Genomic DNA, 26,673 nt, shown 5'->3' with positions numbered 1-26,673 from the left:
TGCAGAGTCCGCTCTTTTCGATATTAAGTGACGTTCCTTTAGCTTTATATTCTTACTATGTTCGGTTAGTCAAATTGATTCGTATTCCACTTTCGGTATTAAATAGTTTTGAAGTTAGCTATAATAAGACTAGGTAGCCGAGGCCGCCATAGAAGACGCCAATAGCAGGGCTGATCAGGTTGTGAAGCGACGACGTCAAAGCTTTTATAATATAGTACCTAGCGCTGAATATCTCCTTGTGCTGTACCTTATCCACCATTTGAGTGATATGATTCATTGATTCGCGCGGTGGCATCCCCACTTGCGGGGCGCGGCTACGGGATCCCAAACAAGCTTCATTCGCGGCTCAAAGTAGGATACACGCTTCTCCCATAAAGGCCATATGAACCAGTACCAGTCTTCTTAGCCTCGTGCAGAATCATGACGCGGCATCTCCCTACTATCCTCATCCATCCCTTCAAGGCGTTTCGCCAGTCGCCCTGGGCATCTCCGCCCGCCATTCCACCCCGAATTAACCCGTCCTTGCTGGTTGAAGAGGAAAACTCTCCCTACTATGAGGCAGCCTATTTTTATCCGGTGCGGATCGGTGAAATCCTGAATGATAGATATCAAATTGCGACCAAGCTTGGCCATGGAAGCAGATCGAGTGTGTGGCTTGCAAGGGACCTTAACCAGTTCGTATTGGCCCCCATCACATTGTAAGGTAAGGTACATATTGACGATTCAGGTGGCGCTGGTCGAAAGAGCGCTATGTAGCTCTTAAAATCAACTCCAATAATTCCCATGCACGGAAAGCTGCTGGTGGCGTTGAGCTGGAGATTCTACAACATATCACGAAAAAAAACCGTCAACATGAAGGCTGGCAGATCGTTCGAAAATTACTTGACTCATTCTCCGTTCAAGGAATCTCAGGGAGTCACGTATGTCTCGTCTTCGAGCCTTTACGGGAGTCGCTGGGAAAGTATTGCAAACGATGGCAAGATGGTGTGATACCACCGGAGATTTTCAAGATAATCCTCCAAGAAATCCTCCAGGCGCTTGATTATCTCCACACCGAATGTCATATCATCCATACTGGTAAGGATCCTCCGTTGTGCTGGTCACCGATGTGGTTCTCATTCATAGATAACAGACTTGAAGCCGGATAATATCATGGTACGACTGGAAGATCGTCAGCTCCTGGCCCAGGATGCTCGAGATGAGTTTGAAAACCCACTACCCCAGAAGCATTGCGATGACGGACGCATCATCTATTTGTCTCGTAAGGACTATGGGCCGCTGAAGGACATCCTCAGTCTGGTTGAAGTCGTCGACTTTGACCTCGCAGTCCAAGGTGATGTTCCACAGGATGGTTGTATCCAGGCCGAGGTATATCGTGCACCTGAGGTTATACTTGACAGAGGGTACACGTATAGTGCTGATATATGGAGCCTGGGAGTTATGGTACACAGTGTCTTCCCTATATAGCGCAGACGGCTAACAATTCCATGAAGCTATGGGATTTTCTAGAAGGACGAACACTGTTTGAATCAGTTGATCCCCGCATCGTTGGAGAATACGATGACGAAACGCACCTTGCGTATATAACATCGCTTTTAGGCCCTGCCCCCAAATATGTCGTTGGCCGCGGTAAGAGAACATCGATGTTCTATACGGCTGCTGGTAAAGAAGTCTCTCGATTGGAATATCTTTATATGCAACTAACACTGCATTTCAGGAACACTCAAAAATGAAGACCTGGTCCCTAGTAACTTTAGCTTCGAAAGCACCCTCTCCAAGTTTCATGGGGAAGAGAAGAGGATGTTTGTTAACTTCGTCGAGCGGATGATCAAATGGAACCCCGACGAGCGAAGTACAGCGAAGGAGCTACTGCAGGATCCATGGCTTCATAACGACTATCCGCAAACATGAGGCTTTGTAAGTATCCTCACTCCTTGACCGCTCACTATCAGAGCCAGAAATCTAAAATCCTGGAAAGGAATAGAGAGAAGAAATAGAAAGATGTTGATATTCCTACTGCTCTCTGGTATGGCAAACAGTTTTCTCAATAGGCAATAAAATGCATGCTCCCTCAAACGCTTTTACAAGTCTCTTGAAAAGCAACACCAGCATGTAAAATAACCACTGCGTTGTCCTGCAGAACCACCATGTAGGTATATCAGGCATAAAATATTGTAGATGCTTTTGCGGCATCTTTATTATCCCAGCAAGCCACCCAAACTACCCAAAACAGCCTCATTATCCGCCGTAAAAGCATCCAACACGTCGAGTTCACTCTGGTCGAACCATCTGGGGATCAGCCAGACTCGGAATGGGATCATTGCTATGATAAGCACCGGAAAAGCTGTATATATAGTAAGCTATCTATGCATGCATAGACGTAAGATGAGAAGGAAATACCAATAGCAGCGATAGTCTGCGAAATACCCACACACGCAGCCACCGAAAGAATCTGACAGACGAGATACAGGATAATCTTTCTTTTTCGGATAGTCAACAACAGCTCTTCATCACGTAGAAACCTGTTCTCTGTTATCAGAAAAACGGTTCTGCGGAGGATACCGTTTGATTCAATCGACCCCCAGCCGACGATGAGGAAGACGCCACCGAAGATGGGGGCGGGGATTGTATGCAAGACTGTTAGAAAGGGTGGTGTCATGGTTACTATGATGGCGAGGCCCATGATGAAATGCGAAATGCGCTGTTCGATGACGATATTGTCATTGTCTTCGTTTTCTGTGGTGAGAGAGTCGGTGTGGACCGGGGCCTTTATTTATCAGACACTAGGTATAGCAGTGAAGAGTATATAGATAGGTCATACCTGAGGAACCAAGCCATTCGGCATCGGAATTCCCAATATCCCAGCCACAAATGCCGTACATCCCAGCAGGAAGAAATCCCAATGGAAACCCGCTGGCTTCTTCAGAGGAAACCGCCTTGCCTGGGCTGTGAGACTGCTTACATTCTATCCAAGTCAGCATCCATATTTTATGTAGATGTTATTAACTGGGAAACAAACATGGTCGTAATAAAACAGGAGCATAACGAGAAACCCAAACGGGAGGGCAATAAAGATCCATTTCAGCGGCAACTCCCAGAATGGAAGAAGCCAATTTCTAGGCTGTGTGGGATGAAAGGCGAGGCTGGTGGGGATGGCAGAAAGGGGCGTGTCGTTGAGAGGACCGGGGATATGTGAGAATCCTGTCCAAAAGATGGTTGCAATCTATCAATCAGTATAGTTTATAGGATAGATGTGGATGGATGGGGTACTTACTACGTAGGCATAGTCAGCTAGAAAACGGACAGTCATGCCCAACCTTTCCAATCCGTACACAGTGGCAAAGTATAGAATGGCAACCATGCACCCCATAAACCCAGCTGCATTGCCTTGGCCAAACCCATTCACGAGTTCCTCGACTCCTTTGACTATTCAAGTCAGTTTTCCATCACCCGTAAAGAGACATAACAAACTCACTGATATAGATAATCCCAACGTACATCCCAAACGACTCAGCCGAAAAGTCAGTCACGTAACGCATATAATCACACAGATTGCAAAACGCAACAATCCAGTGAAAGATAGCAGCCCAGATCGCCGTCCAGCACATAAAGGTTGGATAGATAGATGGATCGTGGAGGGCGATGATGTCGAAGATGGTATAGTTGAACAGGGATATCAGTCCCGTTATGCCGACAATCGTCAATGGCTGGGCACTGAAGATGCTAAACACCATTGCGGCGAGGGCAGAGGAGAACAATGCTTCGTTTATGCCGAAGAAGTGGCCTGTTCGACGGTACATGTCGAGGGTGTATGCTATAGCGGGGAGAATACTGTTCAGTTAGTATAGATGGGTATGATAGGATAGGATAGAACTGACTTGATAAAATATATCCGAATGGTACAAGCAATAGTCCGGTATGACCAGGCGTCCTTGATGTCGCTCCAGTAATAGGGAAGACGACGTCGAACGTCGTGAAACATTCCACGGCCGATGCGTGGATGTTTCCATCCATGGGAGTTATAGGAATTTTGATGCATTTGTAAAATTGAGGAAGACTAAAGATTGAATCGAGAAAGAAGAAGGATAGAGGATGGAATGGTAGAATGGGTTTATATAGTGAAGACTAAGCGAGCGAGTGGATTCAGGAATTATAAGATAGAACAACACCACAAAGTAATCACAATGATTAATATCAGAATATTCCTATAGAGTTCTATATACTAATAGTTTTACCAGTTCGAATATATCAATATCGAATAATTATCAATTCGTTTCTGAATGGAAGATATTCCAGTTGTGTAGACGATGACTCAGCTTCTGCCCGGGCAGAATTTGTACCTATACAGCTTTCCACTCAGCATCAAACATCCACATCAATCAAAATGTCTCTAATATCGCAATTATCAGATATCTTCAATAACCCAGACTTCCCCTCTCAGGTATCCTCCATTTCCAAATCCACACAGCATCGAGCGTATCTCCGCATTGACGCTTCTCTCACCGATGACTCACGCACATTTCTACTGGTATGTTCATCACGATGAAGTCGATGAGTATACAGACTCTGATTGTATAGGGCTATATCGACCTTCACAGTGGACAGCTTGTATCAAATCAAACTCCAACTCCAACTTCAGGTGTAGGAACATCCCAGGATGACATCCCTCCAACACCTCAGTCAATTGAATCCAACCATCCCAACAAACGTCGCAAGACGAGCAGTTTTTCTGGGTCGATACCAATAGAATCAGCCAAGCATCATGATCCTACTCACCCTCATACCCGTCAGGTCCACAGTGACACTCGCTTTCCCCAGCGTAAGAAACCAGAAACAGATGGGATTGTGTTGGAGCCGACATCCACCGACAAGCTCATCGCCGGGATATGGCGGCAGCTGTTTTCATCTGTAAAATTAAGTCAATCCTGTCCGGTATGTCTACTGCCTATTATTTCTGAACAAGCTAATGAGTAGATCATCGAACCTGGCATCAACATCCGCACTGGAGTGAGTGGCGAAGTCTTTCGCGCTGTCAATACTCTCTGTGTGAAATACTACAACCACAGCCACTCATCACGAGCCCTGGAGATGATTGTCCAGGCATACTGGATTGATTGTTACGAAGCCAGGATTGCGGTCCTCCGACTAGAGAATCCCAACTGTCCCATGACAGAAGCACGAATGATGGCGCTGAAAGAAGCATGCGCTGTCTTGAACTGGAAAGAAAAGGATCTGCGAAATCGAATGTAAGTCATAGCCCATATCTATGTCTATATCTATTTCAGCCAACCAAGATAGAGCCATCTGGCGCGGATACAAAGAAATCAAAGACGCAGGCGGCTGGGCCAGTCTCATCTTCGCCAGTTCGGGTGTATACAGATTCTGCAAATACCGCAGCGGGTTTAATGGCAATTTCGCTACGAGACTGCGTCAGCTCCAGTCTGCCTTTGAAGTTGCCGCTGATACCCTGCATCCGGAATGGAGGGAGCTTCTACATGTCATCGGTCAGGCTGAGCCTCGGCGATATCATGGCCATCCGCATGAGTGGGTGACGGTTACTACAGGGCCGGCGGTTCCGCTGGGGTCGACGTATGGCCATCTCTCTCTGCCGGATGGGTTTCACTATCGCTTTCTGGACGAATGTGTGATTGACTCGACTGTGTTTGAGAAAGACCCACGCATGATGCCAGGCTTGGATAAGGATATCTGCCGGGTTTGCCGCGGGAGGCAGGCAGACGAGGTTGAAGCCAACCAGTGTGTCTGTTTCCCCACGGTGTTTGGGGGGGTCAAAGCACCAGTTGCAGTTCAATTAGTGCGCACGGCTGGGAAGAATAACGGCATTATTGCCCGAAGTGTATGTATCCTGCATCAAATATAATTAGGATAACTGACAGATAGGAAGGACTTTGATCGCGGAACCGCCATCGGAGAATTCATCGGGTTCATCACAGCCGGCATTAAAGGACGCGACGTGATGGTCGGTCAAGGATACCAGATCTTCCAAGGGGAGATGGGCAATTTCACTCGATTCATCAATCATTCGTGTCGACCGAATAGCCAGTTTGAAAGGTTCTGTTGGCGGGGGAAAGAGAGGATTATTGTGGTGTCGCGGGGAGTGAGTGCGGGGAGCGAAGTGACGGTGGACTATTCGGATGGATATTGGGAGGAGCTGGAGAAGAAGTGTTTGTGTGGAGAGAATAACTGTCGATATATATAGCATAAAATAATATACATAATAATATGAAACAATATATGAGAATATAAGATAGACTTTGGTCAAAGTTTTACGATCGTCCATGTCGAATCTAGAATTCAATAGTTGTGCCTGTCCCGGATATGACGGCTACCATTCTTCTCTAAACTGTCTTCTTTTCTTTATTAATATCATCTCCTCTGGTTCATTGAAACCTTCCACATGGTTATAAAACGTGGCAGCAAGACTGGCAGAGGTCCATCGCAGCTGCATGTCACCCAAACCCTCTCGTCCACTGGTCCGCCCACGTTGCGCCGATCTTTATTGCTGTATCCGCCCTGCTTCCCTCCTTTAAAACCACCGCCCACAGCCCACTTTTTCTTGTCGTTCATTTCTCTGTCTCTCTTCCCAATGATGAAATCCGCTTCCTTTCCTCTTCTGGCCATCTTCTCTCGCCGATCGCCCCGATCGTCGTTCTCCCAGCTCCGGCCTTTTCTCTCCATGTCCACTCCTCCCTCTCCTCGACTGCCATGAACTCCCACCCTGTCTATGACTCGGGCGATTGGCCTCTCCCCAATCCACGCCGGGGGAGCAGTTTTTCGTCGTCGACGAGGTCGTCCGAGTCGGCCAGTTTCGTGTTTCCGCCGCCGTTGAGTCCGGGCACGTCGAGTCCCGGTTCGAGGAAGCCGTCATTTTATTCGCTTCACGATGAGATTGTGCGGATGCAGATGAATTCGTCGGTGACGATTTCGTTTTTGAGGAATCATAAGCTGTTTAAGTTGCGATATACGCATATTGATATTTGTAAAGATGCTGCTGGGGCACTCAAGTGTCTAGAGCTGGGAGGGGGCGTTGGCCAGCAGACGGCCTTTCTCCATACTTGTGAGTAGCTTCATATCCAGATATTCAGTTTAAAGCTAATAACGACAGTCCACAATACCAAACTCCCCGTCCCACACGTCGAACATCCCAAACTCCCCGACGAACCCTCGCTCCGAATCTCCTTTCTCGACGAACAAACCGTCCAAACCGCCCACACCGTCTTCACCACACAGCTCTCATACACATTCGAAGACTGGAGGGGTATGTCACTAGTCACTACAACACATCTACAGTTCTAGCTGACAGTCCAGACTGCATCCAGTTCCAGGAACTCATCCTCGCCTCGAAGCTCGTCTTCATCGCAGGCATCGCGGAGGCCAAATCCAAAGGCCGCGGAGAGGAATGCATCAGCCAGAATATCCGGATTCTGCAGGGCCATAATGGGAAACTGGTGATGCTGTTTTTTGCGAATTCGCAGCGGAAAGAGCAGAAGCGTTACGTGTCGATTCCATGTGAGTGAGCCCGTGGGTTTCAGATGAGCCAGGCTGATGGTGTAGTGAACTGCATTGGAAAGGTCACTCCGGGCAAGAAAGCCGGTCGACCGGTGGTTCTGCAGCTGCAGCCCAATTTTGATATTCTGGCGCAGCTGAAAGTGCTGCACATTCAGTTTCTGGATGACTCAGGTATGCTCCTACAGTCTCCTACAATATCTCCTACGTGTCACTAACCATACAGATCGCATACGGTTCTGCCAGTTCCTGGCTGATCAAAATATTGGCTGATTGATTTTTGGTTCTTTACTGCAAGGCGTTGGCGGAGATAATACCCTTTTGGATTGGAAACTGGATAGACTGGATAGACTGTAATATCAATGTGATTATCAATATGATTATGACGCCCACGTGCATGGCCTTTGCTGCTTCCCATTCGCTCCACTTCCACCCGTTATCCATCAGACAACAACAGCACCCAAGCTTGCGCCGTGACAAGTGGGGCGGCATCATCCACTCACAGCGCAGTATCGTGCACGTGGGACAAAAACAGCTTGGAACTGGAGATCCACTTCCGGGAGCTAAAATCGTCAAGGCTGACGTGCGTCCAATCAGAGGATTCAGCTGCGGTTTAAACTTCCCGCTACTGCACGGTGCCCCTCCCGAAGTCATTCCAGTTCATTTCGCTTTTCTCCCACTTCCACTGTCTTTCCTTGATCAGCATTGTTACGCATCTTCTCTCTCTTCTTCTACTTTCCAGTTGATATCATGTCAAGTTGGACAAGTGGGATTCATCATGGGCGGTTTTCGCACTCGGTTATACAAAACTGATCGGGCTCGCGATTTCGAGCATGAGCAGGTACTGCCTACCTTGCAGCAATCAATATTCACAGCTAACAAGATAGGACCGCCATGTTCGCATGCGACAGATATACGAAACCATCGACCGCCAATCCTTCCAATGGGTTGTCGTTCTGGTTTCTGGCGTTGGGTTCTTCCTAGATGGATATACTGTAAGTCCCTACTTGTCAATCACCCAGAGAAAGAAGGGCTAATCCTTCAGCTCTTCGCAAGTAACATGGCCTTCCCCATGCTCAGCTACGTATACTGGCAACACGAAACCCATTCGAAGAACCTCACGTATATCAACATCGCCACGCTGGCAGGCACGATGCTCGGCCAGGTCGCGTTCGGATACCTGGCTGATCGGAATGGGCGGAAGAAGATGTACGGTGTTGAGTTGATGTTGCTGATCACGTCGACGTTGGGTGTTGTCATGTCGTCGCAGGGAGTGGAGGGCAGTATGAGTGTGTTTGCGTGGCTGCTTTGGTGGAGGATTGTGGTGGGCATTGGCGTTGGGGCGGATTATCCGTTGAGTGCGGTGATTACTTCTGAGTATGTGCCTCATATGGATATGATCATGGTGGAAACTGACTTGTTAGGTTTGCACCGACAAAACATCGAGCCCGGATGATGGCTACCGTCTTCTTCATGCAGCCCCTCGGCCAGATCGCAGGAAACATCGTCTCGCTCATCGTCATCGCCATCAGTCGCACCCAAGGCACAGACGACCTCACTCGGATCGTCGACACCATGTGGCGATGGGTGATTGGCGTGGGAGTCGTCCCCGGCGCCATTGCTGCTCTCTTCCGGTTTGCGATCCCCGAAACGCCTCGCTTTCTACTCGATATCGAAGACGATCCCGTCAAGGCCGAATTCGACGCCACCACGCTTTTCAGTGAAGCACCGTCAAGCCCTACGTTTGATTCTGCGTCGAGCTGGTGTAATATTCCCCTCCCCGCCATGTCCGTCGCAAGCCAATCCATCAATGGAGACAGATCATCCTCGCAAACAGAGATCCTGCACCCAGCAACCCTCAACTCAAACTGGCATCTCAGCAAGGAAGACATCATCCGCTATTTCTGGACAGAAGGAAACTGGCGCACACTGGCAGGAACATCCCTCGCCTGGCTTTTACTGGATTTCGGCTTCTACGGCATCGGCCTGTCAAGCCCGCAATTCCTCGCCAAAACCTGGGGCTCGTTAAACATCCACGGCCAGGCGCCGGTATGGATGACCAACGATGATCCCAACGCGGACGTGTATCAGATGTTCATGCACAGCTCTACCTATGCACTGGTGATTTTGAACAGTGGCAGTTTTGTGGGCGGGCTGTTGCTCATTTTCGTCGTACATCGGCTGGACCGGGTTGGGTTGCAGAAATGGGGATTTCTGGCGTTGGCAGCGCATTTTATTGCGCTTGGGACGATGTTTATCACCACCCAGCGAGAAGGGCCTGTTGCTGTTGTGCTGTATATTCTTGGGCAGACGCTATTCAACTTTGGTATGTCCCATCTATAATCTACTATCACCATCTATACTAATATATACAGGCCCCAACGCAACAACCTACATGATCCCCGCCGAAGTCTTCCCCACCCGCTACCGCGCAACCTGCCACGGCATCAGCGCCGCAGCTGGCAAACTCGGCTCCGTCCTCGTCCAGATCTTCTCCGCCTACTACCGCTTCGGCACTGGCCCTGGCAACGAACCTACCATCCGGCACGGCTGGATTCTAATCATCTTCAGCGCGTGCATGATTCTGGGAGCAGCAGTAACGCATTTCTGGATTCCGTCTGTGCAGCGCGGGCGAGATGGAAAGGGGAAGCTGTGGGGTGGGAAGCCGGAGAGTTTGGAGACGTTGGCGGTTGGGAGGATGGGGGGGAGGAGTCGGTATGCTGTTAATGTTAGGCCGAGGAGTAGGGCCAGTAGGATTGTGAATGATGTTGTTTATAGCTTATAGAATAGAATTAATTTGTATAGAGCGGTCACTTGTACAGGTCAGTGACTGGAATTTGTATATATTGAATGCATTATATTCCATCATTCACGGATAATGGGATTATTTATACTCCTTTCTCTTTTCTCTTCCTTCTTCCTTTCTTCTCTCTATCATCATCTCTCCGAATCAAACGATCATCTGGATGGACCTTCAATTTGCATGACTTCAATAATCCAAACATGCCTCATGTTTGTCGAAACTACATTGACCTGCGATACTAGTCGTTAACTAGACACCAATCCATGCTTTTCGGAAGTAAGATCCCACCCTCCACTACATCCATGCAAATACTAACAGCTCTGTTCGACAGAGACCATTCGGGGCTATCTGAATTCATCTGAGCCCGTGTGTGTCTCAAGGAGTCCATCGATACCCACCTAGTGGTGTGCAAGGCCAAGAAGAAAGGCGGGAAGCCAGTCAAGGCGTCGCACAGTGCCTGGGCTACATGGTAAGCCATACGTTCCATTTTCATCTGATTGATTGCTAAGATTCGATGTCTAGGCATCATACATTACCCAGCGACAGCAGATCATGATGACAGCGATTCGCGGATGTGAGTATACTATCTTTTTTTATAATCGATGCTAACTCGTCAAGTTATGGAATAATGGTTGAACTGGCAAATTTGGAAGAAATCGGGAATCGCTACCAATAATCAAAAAATCATTGCTCTCCGGTATGTGCTGTATCATCTTGACATATATAAGCTAACATCGACTTCAGTATAGGACTTTGACATCACCAGGATATTTATATCGGCTTGTCTTTCGACAGTGTCATGTTCCACAATGATTCCTGCGAATATATCATCTACGATAATCCCATCTTCGATACTTCCTTCGACTCAACAACTTTATTGTGGAAACTAAATGATATCCTCGAAAGCAGGACAAAAGATCTTTCGAATCCATTCTTCATAGCAAGTGCTGTGCTGGAAGAGACTTCCAGTTGACGTTTTCGACTCTTCCCGATATCCCCCTCCCCTTAAAGAACCGCGCAGTCGACGTGGCGGTTGATCACGGGGCAACAGAGATGATCCCTAATGCAGGTTTGTCATTATCATCCAAGCACCCCATCGAAGAGCCCCATACTAACCTGTCTATAGACTGCGAACAAGTTCTATTCTCGTGGACCAATTTTGATCAGGCCTGGTTTCTGGTCCTCGTCATGCCGAAAGTCGAATGCGAAAAAGATTGGGTGCACGTTGACCCTCGGAATATCATTATGTTCGTGATATTTACTCTGTGGATACCTAACGCTTCTTTATCTGGCCGGTGATACACTACACCTCGAACTCGCCGATGCAGCAATGCATGTCTGCCGTAACATGTCTTAACGACTTATCAACTCTACAAGTCAATATCATCGAGTTATCCCCAACAGTTTCACGGAGCTGGAAGACCTATCCGTCTTGGGTGGTCTACATTCGAAAGTGCACCCCCCAAAGGCCTTTTGTTTGATGAAGCCCACATTGTGGAATCCTAGATCATTAGACTACCGATGGAACCTCGGTGTGTCACTGTGGGCATGCCTACAGCTGTGTGACATGGAACGGTATTCTTTATTAGGGACTGCTTCTATCATATTGGATACAATATTGGCCCAGTTCGTGATTCAACCTCCGCTTCTTTGCTTGGAGCCGCATTTGTTGGTTCCTTCTGATTTGATGAATCAATTGCGAACACATCCTGTCTTCCTCTATGAAAAACCTTTGCCCTATGTTCACTCGATGTTGCTGGCTTTGATGCCTACGAGACAAGCTTTGTACAATCCAGCATTAAGATATGTGCTTAGATCTTCCAGGCCTCTCAGGACGGCCCGGAGATATACTTGACTTTCGGGACTCTATATCCCAGACATAGCCTCTCAAGACGGGGAGGGCAGGGTTTGTGTGTTTTTGTTGGTTTTGAGCAATACCTCATGGGACGTTTGATTGAATGGGAAAGTTCCTTCTTAACATTCCTTCGCAGACGAAGCACAAAAAGTCAAAAATCACGGTGTGGGATCTGAACACTATCTATCTGATACTTTCATGCATAAGGAGTCCTTCACATCTGTTCTTTATCTACTTCTTGATGGCTATATGCCAGTATTCTTCTGGCTCCAAACGATCAACCGAGATCCTCACAATCTGTCATCTGGCGTTCGACCAATATCGAACGCCAAATAATTCTACAAATTTGAAATCGCCAACCCACTTGGGAATTTCGAACGTCTCTTTTAACAGCTTCCTGGCAATTGCGGTTGGTCGTTATGAAGGCCGTCTTAGCAAGTATTCGAATTCGACAACAAAGCAGGCATTCAAGGCATTATTCTTTGATGGAGAAATCTCTGAAAAATGAAATGCTGGTTTTTGTTCAGCACACAGAAATATGAGACGGATTGATCTTAGGATGGTTTGATTCCATGTTTCCTGGGATATGTTCGGTATAATAGATCAAACAATACTAGTAATTATTCTTTTTTTTCACTAGGTGAGCACATGTTCTGAAGAAAGCTTTTTTTAACGAATTCCATGGTGACTGTTATTATTTACGAGAGGACGATAATCTTTTTATGCTTGATGAATTCTGGGAGACATTTCTTATTACGCACTTCAGAGTATCAGTATATCAGTATACCCCGAGATGTAGGCTGATGCTTAATGTACATCGGTTCCATTCGGCATTACATGAGATAATCATAATACATTGAAAGATCATTCCAAATAATTCAATCAATCCAATCCAAACTCATGATCTTCATGCGAGTGGTTAGCATGATACCTCTGCTGACATATATCCATCAGTATCCTCTCCTGTTCGGTGGGTGGGCGTGGTGACCAGTACGGCCTATTCTTGTCCCAGCGCGAATATAAGACATACTGCGGGGATCCTGGCGAGGGCTGCAGGAGAACCTCCTGGCGAGCATTAATGTGCATAGGACCGGCGATTTCTCTCCAATGAGGGCCGAACAGTAGACTCATGTTCTCATCTGTATCTTTTCCAGTAATGACGAGGCGACGAATGGGGTGGCTGTGATTTCGTTAGCCTCTTTCTTACTAGAAATAACAGTCTCGCCTACAAAATACCCTGTCTGGCATCATCAGGCCATTGCAGGTTCAGATTAACCGACTCGGCCAAGTCCTTCGCCGCCGGCACCATCTTCGCAACGCGATTGTAATCTTCAAATGCATCGTCGTCTCGCGACTTGCTCTGTCCCGCCATAATCGCCAATACGATCGGGTGCTTGAACGCCTCCATCACCAACTCCTCTGACCAAGTATCCCATTTCTTCTGGGCGAGCTTCTCATCCGCTTCGCTTCCAGCCTGCACGGTGCAAAGTTCCTTCCGCACCCCAATCTTCTTCATGTACTCCTCCAATGCCTTGGCGAGTTTTCTGTCCCTAGTGCCCCAGCTCCGCGGCGCCGTCCTAGAGACGCCCGGGATAGGCTCACCGTGACGACCAGAGTTCATGCCCACAACGAAAGACTCTAGAAGAAGCGGGGCGATCACCTTGGCCTTGGTTGTGGGGCTTGGAAGAGGTTTTATCTTCGTCTTGCCTTCTAGGTGGATGTTGCCGGTGCTTGGGCGGACGAGGAAGACGAGGTCATCGTCAGGGTCGAGTGGGAGGGTCTGGATGGTGATGTGCCAGTGATTGGGTTTGCCATCGGGGCTGGTTTGAGGACGAGGGAGTTCGTTAAAAGCCTTGACGAAGGCCTGGTCGTTTCCCTCTGCGAGAGACATGATGAGTATCTCTGGGATTACCCTGCGGTGGTGGTGGTGGGTTGGATGTCTGAAAGAAGAACGATTCTCTTTGTTGACTGAGTATGCGATAAGATAAGGGCACACGTCATCGGCCTGCACATTGACCGGTCAATAAATACTACCCTCAATAATACCCTGATGAATGATAATGGTAAAATAGTCAATTGAACTGGCTGGGTTTAAACTAGTAGTTTGGATAAGATGAAGAACAAAAAAAAATGCAAAAAGAAATGCATCATCCGTGAATCGAACACGGGCCTCATCGATGGCAACGATGAATTCTACCACTAGACCAATGATGCTTCTTATTGGAAAACTGGCACCAATTGACTTCCTTAAACCAAGGGTTTGCTTAACTTGATCGCACGGTTTCCACGTGCTGTCCTGCCTGTGGTATGCAGCTGATAATTGATTATTCGACTATGAATAACTCTTCCGACACTCATAAGACGACGCCTCCTTCTCATCACCCCCCTTATACACCGAAACCAAAGGATAAGGACATAAATTGCGATGTTTCGCTCCATCCGTCGTGGCCGCAGCAATCGTCTCTGGCGCTGTCCCCTCTTCCACCCAAGACACCACCGAGTCTAGAGGATCAACAGGAACATAGCCATTCCCACCCCGACAGTGCTCGACACCAGGAGCCTCGAAGAAGCGGTAAAAGTCGCGCACCGAAGAGTCCTTATCTTCCACCCTGTTATAATACTGCATCGTTCCATTGGGGAAGATCAACTGATCGGCTAGCCCGTGCCAGGTGATCATTTTTCCTCCAGCTTGCTTGAATGCAGACAGGTCGGGGTTATCTATGCCGATGATAGAGCTATAGCATATTTTTAACTCAGTGAAGATCTTGATCAGGTCTTCGTGGCTTAGGCGAGTCAGATCCACCGAGGGGTCTTGCAGGATGAATCGACTAATCCAGTCTGCGGAGATGCTGAATGGAGACCCGGTGCAGTTTGACGGCGAGGAACAGGTTGTGCCAGCTAGGCCTGACAGAGGCGCGCCCTTGTCCAGTCCATACCACAAAAATGATCCGTTTGTGGATCGCAGTCCCTCCCATGTCTTCTTTATAACCAAGGCGTCGTTTTTGGTGATTGACACAGAAGATCCATTGCAGTCCACTTTCTGTCCCACGGTCGTGAGGGGATCGAACTGACACAGATCCGGTGCGGAAATAACACCATCTTTCACCCCGTCGATTTCATCACACGCCTTGATAGTGGCATTGGTGATACTATCCAGAACACAAGCAGAAGGGTATGTGTTGAGCTGATTCATAACGAACTGAGGCCAGTACTCGGCGACAATAAAACTAGGCCAGTTAATCGCCGGTGCGGCGGCCATGATACCGTTATACGCAGTGGGATATCGCTGCGCCAGCATCAATCCCTGCCGTCCCCCCGTCGAGCACCCATTCCAATACGAGTATCGCGGACCATGGCCGTAGAAAGAGTTGGTGACGTTCTTGCCAATAATAGCGGCGTCGTTCAACGCAACGTACGCAAAGTCTTTCAACAAAGGCATGTTGACATTACCCGATGCATCGAGAGACCATGACTCGGAGTTGGGGGATACCGGTGTATGTCCACCATCCGTGGCAACCACTGCGTAATTCAAACCAACTGCTTCAGCCAAGGTGTCGTCGTCGCTTCGCATCGCATAACCACCACCACCTGAGCCTTGGAGTCGTTCATTCCAATTTGACAGAGGTAACCAGACTGTGACGTGGATTGTATCATTCCAGCCTGGATGGGTGTAGGTGACTGTCACATTGCAGAAGCTCAAAGTCGAATCGCCACTCTGGTAATTGGTGACTGAGGCTGCTGTGAGATCGAGGACTTTTCCTTGGGGCACTTTTGGATGCGCGATGCTAGAAGAACAAGTTGCAGCTGCAAAGGGAGTGGCGAACAGAGCAGCTGTGGTGGAAACCACCGACAAAAACTTCTGGGGAATCATTTCAACTAATGAGGAGATAGAATAACAGATAAAACAAGAATAAGGGCACCTGGCAAGGAATATTAATCAGTGTTACACAAAAAATCTGATCTATCCCGCCTGGTTGAATTGGCCCCTGCCCGATAGAACGAGAGTTCGTTGGGAATTGCGATATCTTTAACAAACTCAAACTGGAACCACACTATATAAATGCAAATCCCAACGTCTACAGAAAATCTATTCCCCATCATCAAAAACCATATTAACAATCCTCGGATACAGAAATGCGGGGTACATCCTCGTCATTCACCAACTTTGCGGGGCTGGAGAACCCGGAATCTTGCCGATGCGAAGTTTACCCGACATAGATCTATCTCAATTACCGAGATCGGGGGCCGAAGGGGACTTTGCCCATTGCCCAGGAACTGAGGAATTGGTTGTCCAAGAGATATGAGGTCATGCATTGGATTTAGCCGTTTGCCCAGCTTTGTTATGTTTCTGGATTGGGATAGAACTTGTCTGCCTGTCAGGTACACCGTGACGAGGCTTGCGGGAGCCACCGAACTGCCTTGGCGGTAATAATTGGGTATTGGTATAGAAAGACTAGGTACTATCGATGGCTGAATATATTAAGCTATGAGTGTACTGTGGACTCTGCTGACAGATTAACCTTGCCGGTAAATATATATTGTCGTCGAAGGAGGACTTCTTCAATCTGAAAGAAGGTAACATTTGAAGTCATTATACAGATATCAATTCAATGTGAAGTTACTGCTAATAATTAATAAGTAAAGCTATCGCAGGAAGTTTATCTACAATTTGGATGTCGCTTCTGTAGAAGGTGAATTCATTATTTTAGCAATGACTAAGCTACTTAGTGCACTACTTGCTGCTGCCTAACAACAACCAGCTCGTATAGCTCAGTTGGTAGAGCGCATGACTAGTAATCATGAGGTCCGCGGTTCAAATCCGCGTGTGAGCACTTCTTTTTTCTTTTTCTTTTTTCTATTTCCCCACGCTAAATGTTTATCATGTTTGTCTTTTTAACCATCCAATAAGAGCAAGGCTGCCAGATAACCCTGCAATACGAGGAACCCCTCCACTGCCACGTCGCGGAAATATCACGCACTCTTGATGCGATTCGCTCAAATGCGCTTGTGTCACTTTTTGTCTCCATACTAATGCATCACTGTCACATAAATTGGACCTGGAGTGGAGATCAACAAGGAAAAGTTTTTCCGCTGACCATTTACGCTATGTCATTGATTCTTCAGCGTAGCGGGCTAAGTAGATATGGACTATGGATTATGGGTAAAAGTGCCGAGCGATTAAACCAATTGGTGATACTTTTGCTTACACAGAAAACAATCAATTCGTAGATTGGCCTAGCCAGACTGTGCGACAGGCAGATGCTTCAGCTTGATTGTGATGGGCGATGGGGATGCACCAACTCCACTATGTGCATTGAAGCGGGGTAATCTTCAGCTCTGCTGAGTTTGACGCATGCTTTCTTTTTCCAAACAGTTGCTTAATTCCATTCCCTGCTTTCTCTCCTCCATGTTTCTTACACCACCTCCAACTCATTCATCCTACCACTGTCATACCAAATACCCAACATGACCACCCTCCCCTCCAAAGACCGGATCGAATCCGGCTCCTTCAACATCCCCATCGGCAAATTCCCAGCAACAGCCACCTCCACTTCCATCGACCACGAGGCCATTGCCTCCCAAATCGTCTCGAGCGTCAACACCGCCCTCTCCAACAATGACTACAACGCGTTGACCGCGCTGTTCCTCGAAGACGGCTTCTGGCGCGACCACCTCTGCGTGACTTGGGATCTGCGCACCATCAAGGGCAGAGAGAACATTGCCAACTTCCTCAGCGCGAGCGGCCAGTTGACGCACGTTGAGATTGACCGGTCGTCTGCGTTTCGCTCGCCTGCCGTTGCGCCGATCGATGCGTTTGGTGACGTCACTGGCATACAGTTCTTTATCAATGTTACTACGCAGACGGGACGAGGTGACGGCATTGTAAGGCTGGCGGAGAAGGATGGAGAGTGGAAGATTTATACGTTTTTCACGTCGTTGGTGGAGTTGAAGGGGCATGAGGAGGGGGTGAGACATCGTCGGCCAAAGGGGGTGCAGCATGGAGAGCAGAAGGATAGGAGGAATTGGCAGGAGAAGCGCACTGCGGATGTTAACTATGAGGGCAAGGACCCGGCTGTTCTTGTTGTTGGTATGTTTACTATCATGTTTGTTATTTGATGCCTGGCTGACACGTTCAGGTGCTGGACAGGCTGGTCTTACGGCGGCTGCCCGTCTTAAGATGCTTAATGTCGACACTCTCATCATCGACAAGGAAGAGCAGGTCGGCGACAGCTGGAGGAGGAGATATCAGCAGCTGGTTCTGCATGATCCTGTCTGGTTCGACCACATGCCCTATGTCCCATTCCCGGCCCACTGGCCCGAGTTTACTCCCAAAGACAAACTGGCCGAGTTCTTCGAATGCTACGTCAAGCTGCTCGAGCTGAATGTCTGGACCAAGACCACACTGACCTCGTCGTCTTGGAGCGACGAGAAGAAACAGTGGACTGTCGTGCTTGAGCGCCAGCAGGCAGATGGAACGGTGGAAACTCGCACCCTCCACCCTCGCCATGTCATCCAGGCGACCGGCCACTCCGGCAAGAAGAACCTCCCCGCCATCAAGGGAATGAGTGACTTTCAAGGAGACCGGATCTGCCATAGCTCCGAGTTCCCTGGTGCCAACCCGGCTTCCAAGGGTAAGAAGGCGGTTGTCGTCGGATCGTGTAACTCGGGACATGATATCGCCCAGGATTACCACGAAAAGGGGTACGAGGTTACCATGGTACAGCGCAGTTCGACCTGTATCGTTTCGTCTGATGCTATCGTCAACATTGGACTAAAGGGGCTGTACGACGAGGATGCACCCCCGTCCGCAGACGCTGATCTTTACCTGTGGAGTATTCCCTCCGAAATGTTCAAAGCCCAGCAATTCAAGGTAGCCACAGCGTGCACCCAGCACGACGCGGCCGTTCTAGAAGGGCTGGAAAAGGCCGGCTTCAAGGTCGACCGGGGTCCCAACGACGCCGGCCTCCTCATCAAGTACCTCCAACGCGGCGGAGGCTACTACATCAACGTCGGCGCCAGCCAGCTCATCATCGACGGCAAGGTCAAGGTCAAGCATGGACAGGAGATCTCGGAGATCCTCGCCCACGGGATCCGGTTCGCCGACGGATCCGAATTGGAGGCCGACGAGATCATCCTTGCGACCGGATACCAGAACATGCGATCCGAGGCACGGACCATCTTCGGCGATGAAGTTGCCGATCGCATCAACAATATCTGGGGATGGGATGAAGAGGGCGAGATGCGGACTATCTGGCGCCGCAGCGGACACCCTGGATTCTGGTTCATGGGCGGTAATCTGGCGCTGTGTCGGTACTTTTCGCGCATGCTGGCGTTGCAGATCAAGGCCGTGGAGGAGGGACTCGCCCAGTGATTACCATATACAGTGGATATAGATGAATACGAATGGGTATATTGTCATGAAAACCAGCCCTCTTGTGACGCAGCATAAACACCAAACATCAAAATCAGCGTATAAAACCCCGCATCCCAATGCTCATCGTCCCTGCCCACCCAGTCACTCAGATGATCTCTAACAGCTCGATCCCACCCTTTCACTTCAATACACACTCGACTCATCTCTGCAATCCACGGCCTGCGCAATCCCTTCTCATCCGCTATACAGAGCACAAACATCTCCGACTCTTTCGCCTTGGACCCCCTCTTCCTCTCCCACTCCAACACCCTCACTTCGTCCCCATCCTTCACCTCAAACCGATACCCGCTCTCCACATTCTTCGCCTCCCACACCCTCCCAGAGGAAGCATATATCTCCGACGCCTCCCCTCCTTTCCCAATAACGCCCACCAAATCCTTCTCCCCGCTCCCTCCTTCCTCATCCCCCTCTTCGCTCTCATTCCGAGCATGTTGTAGATTCGTATACCCCTCACTCTGCGTAACGTATACATCCCCCGACCGTACGCGCGGCTGATTCGGAAACTCCTTCGCAACCCGCCCGGTGAATATCGACGGCTGCCATACTTCGAGGATCGCGACTGGTCTGTTTGATGGCGAGAGCTGCTGGATTTGGAGGAGGAGTTTGGGGTTGAGGCGTAGTTTTTGGGCTGATTTGGGGGGAGGATGGGCGAGGGGGAAGATTGTTCTTGTTCGTTTTTGGTGGGATGTGATGCTTCTATATATTATTAGTATTGTATACAGTAGTATGGGGGTGGTGGTGAGATTACCTGTGACTGCTCGCTGAGTCCGACATGATGAATGAATGAATATCGATATAATACAATATAATATAATAGCAATATGAATGTTGATAAATATCAGCGTAAATATCAGCTGAAATCTGACGATGACACAGGCTTATATCTACATTGGCATACTCGTATTCGTAAATATAGCGGGCTCCACCCCCCCTTTTTTTTTTCTGCCCGCAAAGGAACGGCGCCTTGTCATTTCTAATTTTACTTTTCATCCGTTCCTTTGTTCCTATAAGGCGGATTCAAGCTTAATTTCTGCCACTTATTTTTGGTGCCTGTTATCGCACCTGTTGGTTTTACTCTTTTGGCCCCTCGTATTCTTATTCTTATTTGTGCATTTCTGTCTCACCAACTTTACTATTCTGAAACAGGCAAATGGATCGCACACACACACTAGCTTCATAATTAATTCATTCCACTCATACAGAATACACAATCTTGAATCCGGAAATTCCTCCCTCGCGATGGATTCGGAACCCGCGCGAGATCGTATCCGTGTTGAGTTTGCCAAGAAGCTCCGCTTTGGAAGGCTGGATCTTGCCTGTTGCGAGCCATTCAGGGAGGTTGTTGAAGAGTTCAATCGCGAGGCTGTGGTCGGTTTTTGAAGCCTGATGTAGTCAGCATCTACATGCACATGACACTCACGCATAAAATACAGTCATCGGGATATTTGGACATGACATATGTCTAGACAGCTGACAGCCTAGCCATAAGGCTGGTAGATGATAAGAAATAAATACATACCGGCCAGTAAAAGTCGCCGTAGCGATGGTCTTTGAGGAATGCCGTCCACACCAGGACGTCGGTGACGGTGGTGTTGGTGGTGACGTTTTGTGTATGTGCCTTGCCTGGGCGGACGGTGCAGAGGGTGCCGTGCTGGGTGAGGGTTTGTGAGGCTGTCACTGAGGAAGAAGGTGAGCCGATGGTGTCGAAGATGGAGGTCAGATTGGGGTGTTGTTGGATCTTATCGACGATGGACTCGTCGCGGTAGTCGTAGACATGCTGGGCCCCGAGGGAACGGACGAGGTCAAAGTGTTTGGGGCGGCAGGTGGTGATGATCTGGAAGTTGTATAGCGAGGCGATTTGGATGGCATACAGGCCGACGGAGGCTACACTGTCAGTACTATATAGATAATATGGAGGACGACGTACAGCTACCACCCCAGATGAGAACAGTCACATCCGATCCTCTCCTTCGATCGATATTCAAACAGTCAGGCGAAAATGATGCCAACCAAGCAGTCGCAGCAGCCAGAGGAACCGTCGCAGCCTGTTCTGGTTTGATGCCAGACGGGGGTTTGAAGCAGACATTCTCATCGACGAGGGTGTATTCACTATACGCCCCGAGTCCTTTGAATTCACCTGTTTCTAGCTTAGCTTAATTCTCATAAAATAAATAATGATAATACCTCCCCAGATAAGTCCAGCAACAGTATCGCCCTCTTTCAGTCTGGTGACAGCATCACCAAGCTTGACGACTTGGCCCACAAAGTCGCATCCTAGAACACTTCCATCGCCAAAGGCATTGATAACGAAGGATTGTACTGTAAATATTAGATTATAGATTATTGAGTATAATTGTACATGATAGAAATACCATCAGTTGGATTCTGCGCAACATGCGACACTTTAACAACAGCCTGGTGCGATCCAGGCTGGGGAAGAGGAAGGCTCTCTGTGACGAGAGTGGGCTGCCCGTTTTGGGTGCGGATGACGAGAGATTTATTGTCCATTTTACTGAATGTGAATGATAAATGATAAATGCTGGAATGTAAAGAATAAATTGTAGATTTGGTGTATTTATAATGGTGCGGGGTTCTCTATATGGTAAGAATAAGCACAGGCAACTCGAACCGTCGGCAAGTGGAAGCACTGATGAGCATGAAGATATCGTCACTTCATCATTTTCACCTTTGTGACCCATCTTTATGAATGTATCCCCACATCTAAATATGATATCAACTACTGATTGAAGATCAATAGTATAATGATCTACCCACGTGAGAGACTATTTATATCAGCATATATTTAGACGGTCTGGACTGATATTTTTAGATGTGATACCAACCAACCATCTATCAATAAAATATAGAGATGCTCTAGAATCCTTCCTCTCCTATATAGTCCTCCTCACTCGACAATAACATCCCAAGCCACCTTATCCTGTCGACCCTTCCACATCCCAATATACGTCACCATCCCTATCACCCAAAAACAAAAAGGAAAGACAATCCACTGCCAGTGCACCATCGTATACATCTTTTTTGAAAAAGCCCGTCCCTCAGCCATGGTTGCATTGCTCCAATAGAAATCTGGCGCGACATACGGCGCACCACGGAACGTTTTGGACATCGCAGCAGCCACATTGTCCATGCTACACGATAACTTATCCACCGTCTCGGTATCACAACTAGCTATTTCACCAGTGGTAAGAGCGTATAGTGCATCATAGCTAGCGTATCTATCGACAAACGGACCCGTGGGGACAAGTTTCGCATCCACAAACTCCACACTTACATGGCCTTTGAAAAGGCTAGACAGGAACGTGTAAATGGCGAGTGTGGAAAACGGCCCAATCACAAAGAATGGATTGCGATGGACACCTTTCTCGCTGCCCCAGATGGGTAGGAGGGTGAGGGATCCGTATTCCTCTATGTCTTCGATCTGTGTCCAGATGTCGAGTGTTTCTTCGGGGAGGATGCGGTCTTGAACAGTGGCGCGAAAGCTGCGCACGATAGGCCCGAGGCTGCATTCTGCTGCTTGCCATTTGGTGGAGCTGTTAGGATTAGGGATGTGTCCAAGACCAAGGCTGTCGGACCCAACGGGCAGGATGAATTGGATAAGGGGGAGGGTTGCATTTTGTATATCTTGACTGATGGCTGGTCATATACTGGAGAGGCGTTTATGAATTGGCTGTCAATCGTATCTTCGATAGACCATACTGCTGTCTTATTTGATAGAGTTATGGTGTAGTTTCTTTTCTCGATGTGGTAATTATCAGCTCGAAAGCAGGTGGTGTTGAGATACTCGGTGACATCCGAGCGCATTTCCAATACTGCACGAGTGAACGGTAGATCTTTACTTAACTCATCATGAATACCTCAGCCTTGCATTGATAAAAATAACTCATATTAAGAATAAGAAAACACGAACAGGACATCATTATAATAAAAATCCTAAAAACTCAGCGTCAAACTCGCCGGCTGCTCCAATAGAATCAACGGCCCAGCAATCACACTGTCCTCATTAACAGCCCCCTTCTCATCCGCGATAACTGCAATAATAATACTCGTCGCATCGAACTTGGGAATCGTAACAGTCCAGTCCTTCACATTAAACGGCACACTAACCGGCTCCACCCCGTGAAAGAAAACCGCATAGTAATCCTTGCCAGACTCGAACTTGGGCGTTTCCGAGAAGGTAAAGCGAATCCGCGATCCGGGACGTGCGGTCGTGCTGTTCTTGTCGTAGCCCATCGTGATCAACTTTGGCTGGGGGTTGGGATAGACTGGGTTCTGGGAAGGGCAGGATCCGGGGATGATGAAGTTCCTGGTTAGCTCGAGGATGTGGTTTGCGTGTGGGTAGACTGTGTCCGAGGGGCCGGAGAAGGGGGATGTTTTCCAATTCTCAATGAGAGACCAGGTGTTGTGGCGCGATTCGACCTGGCCGATGGCCATGAGGGCGGACTTGGAGGCGTTGAGGTTCGCCTGGCGGGCGAGGCCGGTCAAGAATGCCATGCTGGATACCTCGAGATACTCCTGCAGAGCGAGGTATGTGATTGGGTTGTTGTTGAAGTTGTAGTTGTATCTGCAGGGGCCGGGCTTGAGGGAGGTGTCGGAGATTTGGTCCTGGAAGATGCGGACATGGCCTGCCTCGTTATCTCGGACTTGGGTGAGACGCTCGTATGTTGTGTTTGGAAAGCCGATGTCGGTAAAGTTGGAGGCGGAAAAGGCTTCCACGCCTTGTTGGTAGAAGGTGTAGATGGACCATTCTGCGGCGAGGAGGTTCTGGAAGAGAAGGTCGTCTTGGCCGGGGGGACCGGTCTTGGTTGCGGGGATTACTTTGGTGTAGTTGGAGGCGAGGGGGGTTTGTTTGCCCGGATAGGTGGTGAAGAGGGAAGAGGAGCCAGGAATGGCAGTGACTGGGTTGGTTGGGAGGGCGAGGGAGAGGGTGGAAAGAGAGAGGATAAGAGGGAGATGCATTTTGAGATACTCCAAAGAGTAGATGGATGTTTAGAGAGGTGATGAGGATGCTGAGGATGAAAAAACTAGAGGAATGAACGGATATTATATACTAGCGATGAGTTCTAATCATATACAGCATCTGCACAGTATGTAAACATAGCTAAAGAGGTATGCAGCGCGAACAAATCTCGATTGAACAGATCCAACTCCATCGCAACATGCGCCCAATCAGGTTAGCGCCATGGGTCTAAAATAAGAATCAGCACTAAGCTTTTTGATGGACAATTTCTGTCCAATCGGATTAGCCCACGTGGGGCAGATATCGCAAAATCGGCCCAACTGGCAGGCAGGGCAGTGTTCGGCAGTGTAGTAGATCTCCATTTGAACTGATGAAGTCATTATACAATATAATATAGAACCAATCTTCATTTGACATCATTTAGAAGTGAATACCTCTATCGAGAACTAGCTATAATACACAAACCATTCTAAGTCCTTCACTCACCCAACAACCAAATGGAACAACAAATCCCTCAGTGGATGCCATCTCAGCCTCATGCATGGCAACGCGTCTTGCCATCTCGCCCCCAAATTACCCAACATGAACGGCCCAAGCGAACTCCCTCCCGCCAACGCACGCCAAGCCACCGGCGCAATGGATACAATTACAAGCTTTTTAGCGTAGATGGTGACGACGGGATGCAGCTCGCTTCGAGTGTGGTGGATGTGGATGTGGCTATGGCGAAGGCCAACTACTATCTGCCAACAGCGAATGAGACAGTTTTTACCCGAGAAATGCAGAGCTGCATGGGCTGCACAGGAAATAAGAAAGAAAAAAAGACAAGATACTCTGGGTCGTCAACTGAAACTTACCAATGTCTACTATTAATACTCACACAAACTAAAAGAATCAGTCTCACATCGCTTCTTCTGCTCCTCTTGAATCCCCCTATCCTCCATAAACTCCAACCGATACTGCTTCGCCTCATCCATCGTCATCGGTGACTCTTCGCCCCCATCAACCACCATATCCTGCAGTTCTACAGGCAGTTTCTTCCCCAGCACCTCATCCAGAACATCTTGCCTATCTCCCTACCAGTCCTCCCGCTGGGGAGGCATATTCGCTGACGAAATCACCCTCATGTTCGGATCTACCAAGAATAAAGCGAGAATCTTGCGATGGCCTGATTGCGTGCGGTCAGCGAGTGAAAACGGCGAGACTTGATGCTGTATAGTATTGGAAAATGCAAGAAATCGCCCTTTGTGCTTTTAAGCACTGCTAGATCTTGGGTGAATTGCGTTTCATTTTGGCTGCTGATTTCATGGTCAAACACGTAGACGGCTTACATGAAGCCGTGTTCATTTTGGGGATAGCTGATGTCTCTCATGGAGTCTCTGTCGTTGGCGGAAGGAGAGAGAGCTAGATATGATATTTTTGCTGGCTTAGTATTAGATTGCTGCTGCGCAGATTGGCTCATTCTAGATCATTAGCAAACACAGAATGACAGGAATCATACTAACTGTCCCTCGACATGCCACGATCCACCCGCATAAGCTCTTCGGGAATATCTTCAAGCGGCCAAACAGCCGATTTTAGCGCCTCCTTTTCTTCCTCGGAAATGATGGTATCTGATTCCACAACGCCCACATCAAACACATTCACGATCCCCGTCTTTCTATGCTCTTCCACCGTCCACTGTGCTTCTTTAATCATGTAGCCCATCATTCTTGGTGTAAAACCCTGCCCACTTTGGACAATTTCTTTCCTCCATTTCGTGATAATCTCTTCATCAAAGACCTTGTGCTCCTAGTATAGTTTGTCAGTGATGGAGCTCATCGCGCGCATCATGAGAATTTCTCGGTAGGGTGTTAGGTTGCTGTTTTGTTAGTTATCACTATACAGAATAGCTACAAATGTACATACTCCATAAAGACCCTGGTGATATCACTATAGTCAAGTGCATTTGGAAGTAAATTTCCAAGACTGAAGCCCCGTTCCTCCCTCTTACTTGTTAGCCATTGTACAAGATCCATCTGATGAATGCTTTGTTACCGCCGGCCGGAAATTCAACGGTAGGGAGAAACCAGGAAGATTGA

The 26,673-nt window shown here is 48.3% G+C and overlaps 13 protein-coding genes and 2 non-coding genes across 15 annotated transcripts; 6 read left to right on the top strand and 9 right to left on the bottom strand.

Annotated features, from left to right (window-relative positions):
- Positions 1–420: 420 nt before the first annotated feature.
- On the top strand, positions 421–1,991 carry ASPWEDRAFT_178666 (uncharacterized protein; the record flags this gene model as incomplete). Its single annotated transcript, XM_040831768.1, has 5 exons — positions 421–674; positions 728–1,077; positions 1,133–1,443; positions 1,494–1,662; positions 1,718–1,991. 5 exons carry the CDS (start codon positions 421–423, stop codon positions 1,909–1,911), a joined length of 1,278 nt encoding a protein of 425 aa, XP_040694520.1. The 3' UTR covers positions 1,912–1,991.
- ASPWEDRAFT_731457 (anion exchange family protein) lies at positions 1,715–4,039 on the bottom strand (the record flags this gene model as incomplete). The annotated part of the gene is made up of 7 exons (XM_040839285.1): positions 1,715–2,344; positions 2,401–2,767; positions 2,822–2,965; positions 3,020–3,223; positions 3,275–3,426; positions 3,476–3,831; positions 3,879–4,039. 7 exons carry the CDS (start codon positions 4,037–4,039, stop codon positions 2,199–2,201), a joined length of 1,530 nt encoding a protein of 509 aa, XP_040694519.1. The 3' UTR covers positions 1,715–2,198.
- Positions 4,040–4,384: 345 nt separating this feature from the next.
- On the top strand, positions 4,385–6,257 carry ASPWEDRAFT_56140 (uncharacterized protein; the record flags this gene model as incomplete). Its single annotated transcript, XM_040838268.1, has 5 exons — positions 4,385–4,528; positions 4,579–4,932; positions 4,975–5,246; positions 5,299–5,854; positions 5,903–6,257. 5 exons carry the CDS (start codon positions 4,385–4,387, stop codon positions 6,215–6,217), a joined length of 1,641 nt encoding a protein of 546 aa, XP_040694518.1. The 3' UTR covers positions 6,218–6,257.
- Positions 6,258–6,457: 200 nt separating this feature from the next.
- Positions 6,458–7,939, top strand: ASPWEDRAFT_145900 (uncharacterized protein). The gene is made up of 5 exons (XM_040829494.1): positions 6,458–7,075; positions 7,124–7,276; positions 7,327–7,527; positions 7,573–7,698; positions 7,751–7,939. The coding sequence occupies exons 1-5, from the start codon at positions 6,724–6,726 to the stop codon at positions 7,795–7,797; spliced, it is 879 nt and encodes a 292-aa protein (XP_040694517.1). The 5' UTR covers positions 6,458–6,723; the 3' UTR covers positions 7,798–7,939.
- A 296-nt stretch (positions 7,940–8,235) lies between these two features.
- ASPWEDRAFT_34314 (phosphate transporter) lies at positions 8,236–10,413 on the top strand. Its single transcript, XM_040833970.1, has 5 exons — positions 8,236–8,365; positions 8,412–8,519; positions 8,570–8,901; positions 8,949–9,850; positions 9,900–10,413. The coding sequence occupies exons 1-5, from the start codon at positions 8,303–8,305 to the stop codon at positions 10,307–10,309; spliced, it is 1,815 nt and encodes a 604-aa protein (XP_040694516.1). The 5' UTR covers positions 8,236–8,302; the 3' UTR covers positions 10,310–10,413.
- Positions 10,414–12,880: 2,467 nt separating this feature from the next.
- On the bottom strand, positions 12,881–14,073 carry ASPWEDRAFT_22982 (uncharacterized protein; the record flags this gene model as incomplete). Its single annotated transcript, XM_040832424.1, has 3 exons — positions 12,881–12,942; positions 13,124–13,362; positions 13,412–14,073. The coding sequence occupies 3 exons, from the start codon at positions 14,071–14,073 to the stop codon at positions 12,881–12,883; spliced, it is 963 nt and encodes a 320-aa protein (XP_040694515.1).
- Positions 14,074–14,295: 222 nt separating this feature from the next.
- On the bottom strand, positions 14,296–16,192 carry ASPWEDRAFT_34312 (uncharacterized protein). The gene has a single exon (XM_040833969.1). The coding sequence runs from the start codon at positions 16,051–16,053 to the stop codon at positions 14,515–14,517; it is 1,539 nt and encodes a 512-aa protein (XP_040694514.1). The 5' UTR covers positions 16,054–16,192; the 3' UTR covers positions 14,296–14,514.
- On the bottom strand, positions 14,326–14,396 carry ASPWEDRAFT_t8. The gene has a single exon. It is a non-coding gene; the product is annotated as a tRNA-Gly (tRNA).
- A 749-nt stretch (positions 16,193–16,941) lies between the features above and the next one.
- ASPWEDRAFT_t27 lies at positions 16,942–17,014 on the top strand. The gene has a single exon. It is a non-coding gene; the product is annotated as a tRNA-Thr (tRNA).
- A 634-nt stretch (positions 17,015–17,648) lies between these two features.
- Positions 17,649–19,554, top strand: ASPWEDRAFT_101354 (uncharacterized protein; the record flags this gene model as incomplete). Its single annotated transcript, XM_040827374.1, has 2 exons — positions 17,649–18,270; positions 18,320–19,554. The coding sequence occupies 2 exons, from the start codon at positions 17,649–17,651 to the stop codon at positions 19,552–19,554; spliced, it is 1,857 nt and encodes a 618-aa protein (XP_040694513.1).
- A 44-nt stretch (positions 19,555–19,598) lies between these two features.
- ASPWEDRAFT_166893 (uncharacterized protein) lies at positions 19,599–20,391 on the bottom strand (the record flags this gene model as incomplete). The annotated part of the gene is made up of 2 exons (XM_040830075.1): positions 19,599–20,313; positions 20,366–20,391. The coding sequence occupies 2 exons, from the start codon at positions 20,389–20,391 to the stop codon at positions 19,599–19,601; spliced, it is 741 nt and encodes a 246-aa protein (XP_040694512.1).
- Positions 20,392–20,699: 308 nt separating this feature from the next.
- ASPWEDRAFT_34310 (zinc-binding alcohol dehydrogenase family protein) lies at positions 20,700–22,148 on the bottom strand. Its single transcript, XM_040833968.1, has 5 exons — positions 21,990–22,148; positions 21,802–21,936; positions 21,545–21,754; positions 21,137–21,501; positions 20,700–21,000 (listed from the first exon to the last, which is right to left on the bottom strand). The coding sequence occupies exons 1-5, from the start codon at positions 22,123–22,125 to the stop codon at positions 20,812–20,814; spliced, it is 1,035 nt and encodes a 344-aa protein (XP_040694511.1). The 5' UTR covers positions 22,126–22,148; the 3' UTR covers positions 20,700–20,811.
- A 374-nt stretch (positions 22,149–22,522) lies between these two features.
- On the bottom strand, positions 22,523–23,250 carry ASPWEDRAFT_166891 (uncharacterized protein; the record flags this gene model as incomplete). Its single annotated transcript, XM_040830074.1, has 2 exons — positions 22,523–23,168; positions 23,216–23,250. 2 exons carry the CDS (start codon positions 23,248–23,250, stop codon positions 22,523–22,525), a joined length of 681 nt encoding a protein of 226 aa, XP_040694510.1.
- Positions 23,251–23,568: 318 nt separating this feature from the next.
- On the bottom strand, positions 23,569–24,594 carry ASPWEDRAFT_47564 (uncharacterized protein; the record flags this gene model as incomplete). Its single annotated transcript, XM_040836981.1, has 1 exon — positions 23,569–24,594. The coding sequence occupies one exon, from the start codon at positions 24,592–24,594 to the stop codon at positions 23,569–23,571; it is 1,026 nt and encodes a 341-aa protein (XP_040694509.1).
- A 1,074-nt stretch (positions 24,595–25,668) lies between these two features.
- Positions 25,669–26,374, bottom strand: ASPWEDRAFT_178657 (uncharacterized protein; the record flags this gene model as incomplete). Its single annotated transcript, XM_040831767.1, has 2 exons — positions 26,098–26,374; positions 25,669–25,760 (listed from the first exon to the last, which is right to left on the bottom strand). Exons 1-2 carry the CDS (start codon positions 26,300–26,302, stop codon positions 25,669–25,671), a joined length of 297 nt encoding a protein of 98 aa, XP_040694508.1. The 5' UTR covers positions 26,303–26,374.
- Positions 26,375–26,673: the final 299 nt, after the last annotated feature.

Source organism: Aspergillus wentii (assembly GCF_001890725.1).
Source record: "Aspergillus wentii DTO 134E9 unplaced genomic scaffold ASPWEscaffold_1, whole genome shotgun sequence".
NCBI classification, from domain to species: Eukaryota; Fungi; Ascomycota; class Eurotiomycetes; order Eurotiales; family Aspergillaceae; genus Aspergillus; species Aspergillus wentii.
The sequence above is the reverse complement of the archived record's forward strand: the minus strand, read 5'-3'. Positions and strand labels throughout refer to the sequence as shown.

Excerpts from the sequence above, each read along its gene's own strand:
- ASPWEDRAFT_145900 (XM_040829494.1), top strand. The coding sequence starts at position 6,724 with ATGAACTCCCACCCTGTCTATGACTCGGGCGATTGGCCTCTCCCCAAT. Across the intron at positions 7,528-7,572 it reads GCGTTACGTGTCGATTCCAT|TGAACTGCATTGGAAAGGTC; the intron begins GTGAGTGAGCCC and ends CTGATGGTGTAG. Across the intron at positions 7,699-7,750 it reads TCAGTTTCTGGATGACTCAG|ATCGCATACGGTTCTGCCAG; the intron begins GTATGCTCCTAC and ends CTAACCATACAG.
- ASPWEDRAFT_34314 (XM_040833970.1), top strand. The coding sequence starts at position 8,303 with ATGGGCGGTTTTCGCACTCGGTTATACAAAACTGATCGGGCTCGCGAT. Across the intron at positions 8,366-8,411 it reads GCGATTTCGAGCATGAGCAG|GACCGCCATGTTCGCATGCG; the intron begins GTACTGCCTACC and ends CTAACAAGATAG. Across the intron at positions 9,851-9,899 it reads GCAGACGCTATTCAACTTTG|GCCCCAACGCAACAACCTAC; the intron begins GTATGTCCCATC and ends TAATATATACAG.
- ASPWEDRAFT_34312 (XM_040833969.1), bottom strand. The coding sequence starts at position 16,053 with ATGATTCCCCAGAAGTTTTTGTCGGTGGTTTCCACCACAGCTGCTCTG.
- ASPWEDRAFT_34310 (XM_040833968.1), bottom strand. The coding sequence starts at position 22,125 with ATGGACAATAAATCTCTCGTCATCCGCACCCAAAACGGGCAGCCCACT. Across the intron at positions 21,502-21,544 it reads TCTCATCTGGGGTGGTAGCT|CCTCCGTCGGCCTGTATGCC; the intron begins GTACGTCGTCCT and ends CTGACAGTGTAG. Across the intron at positions 21,001-21,136 it reads ACGGCGACTTTTACTGGCCG|GCTTCAAAAACCGACCACAG; the intron begins GTATGTATTTAT and ends TGACTACATCAG.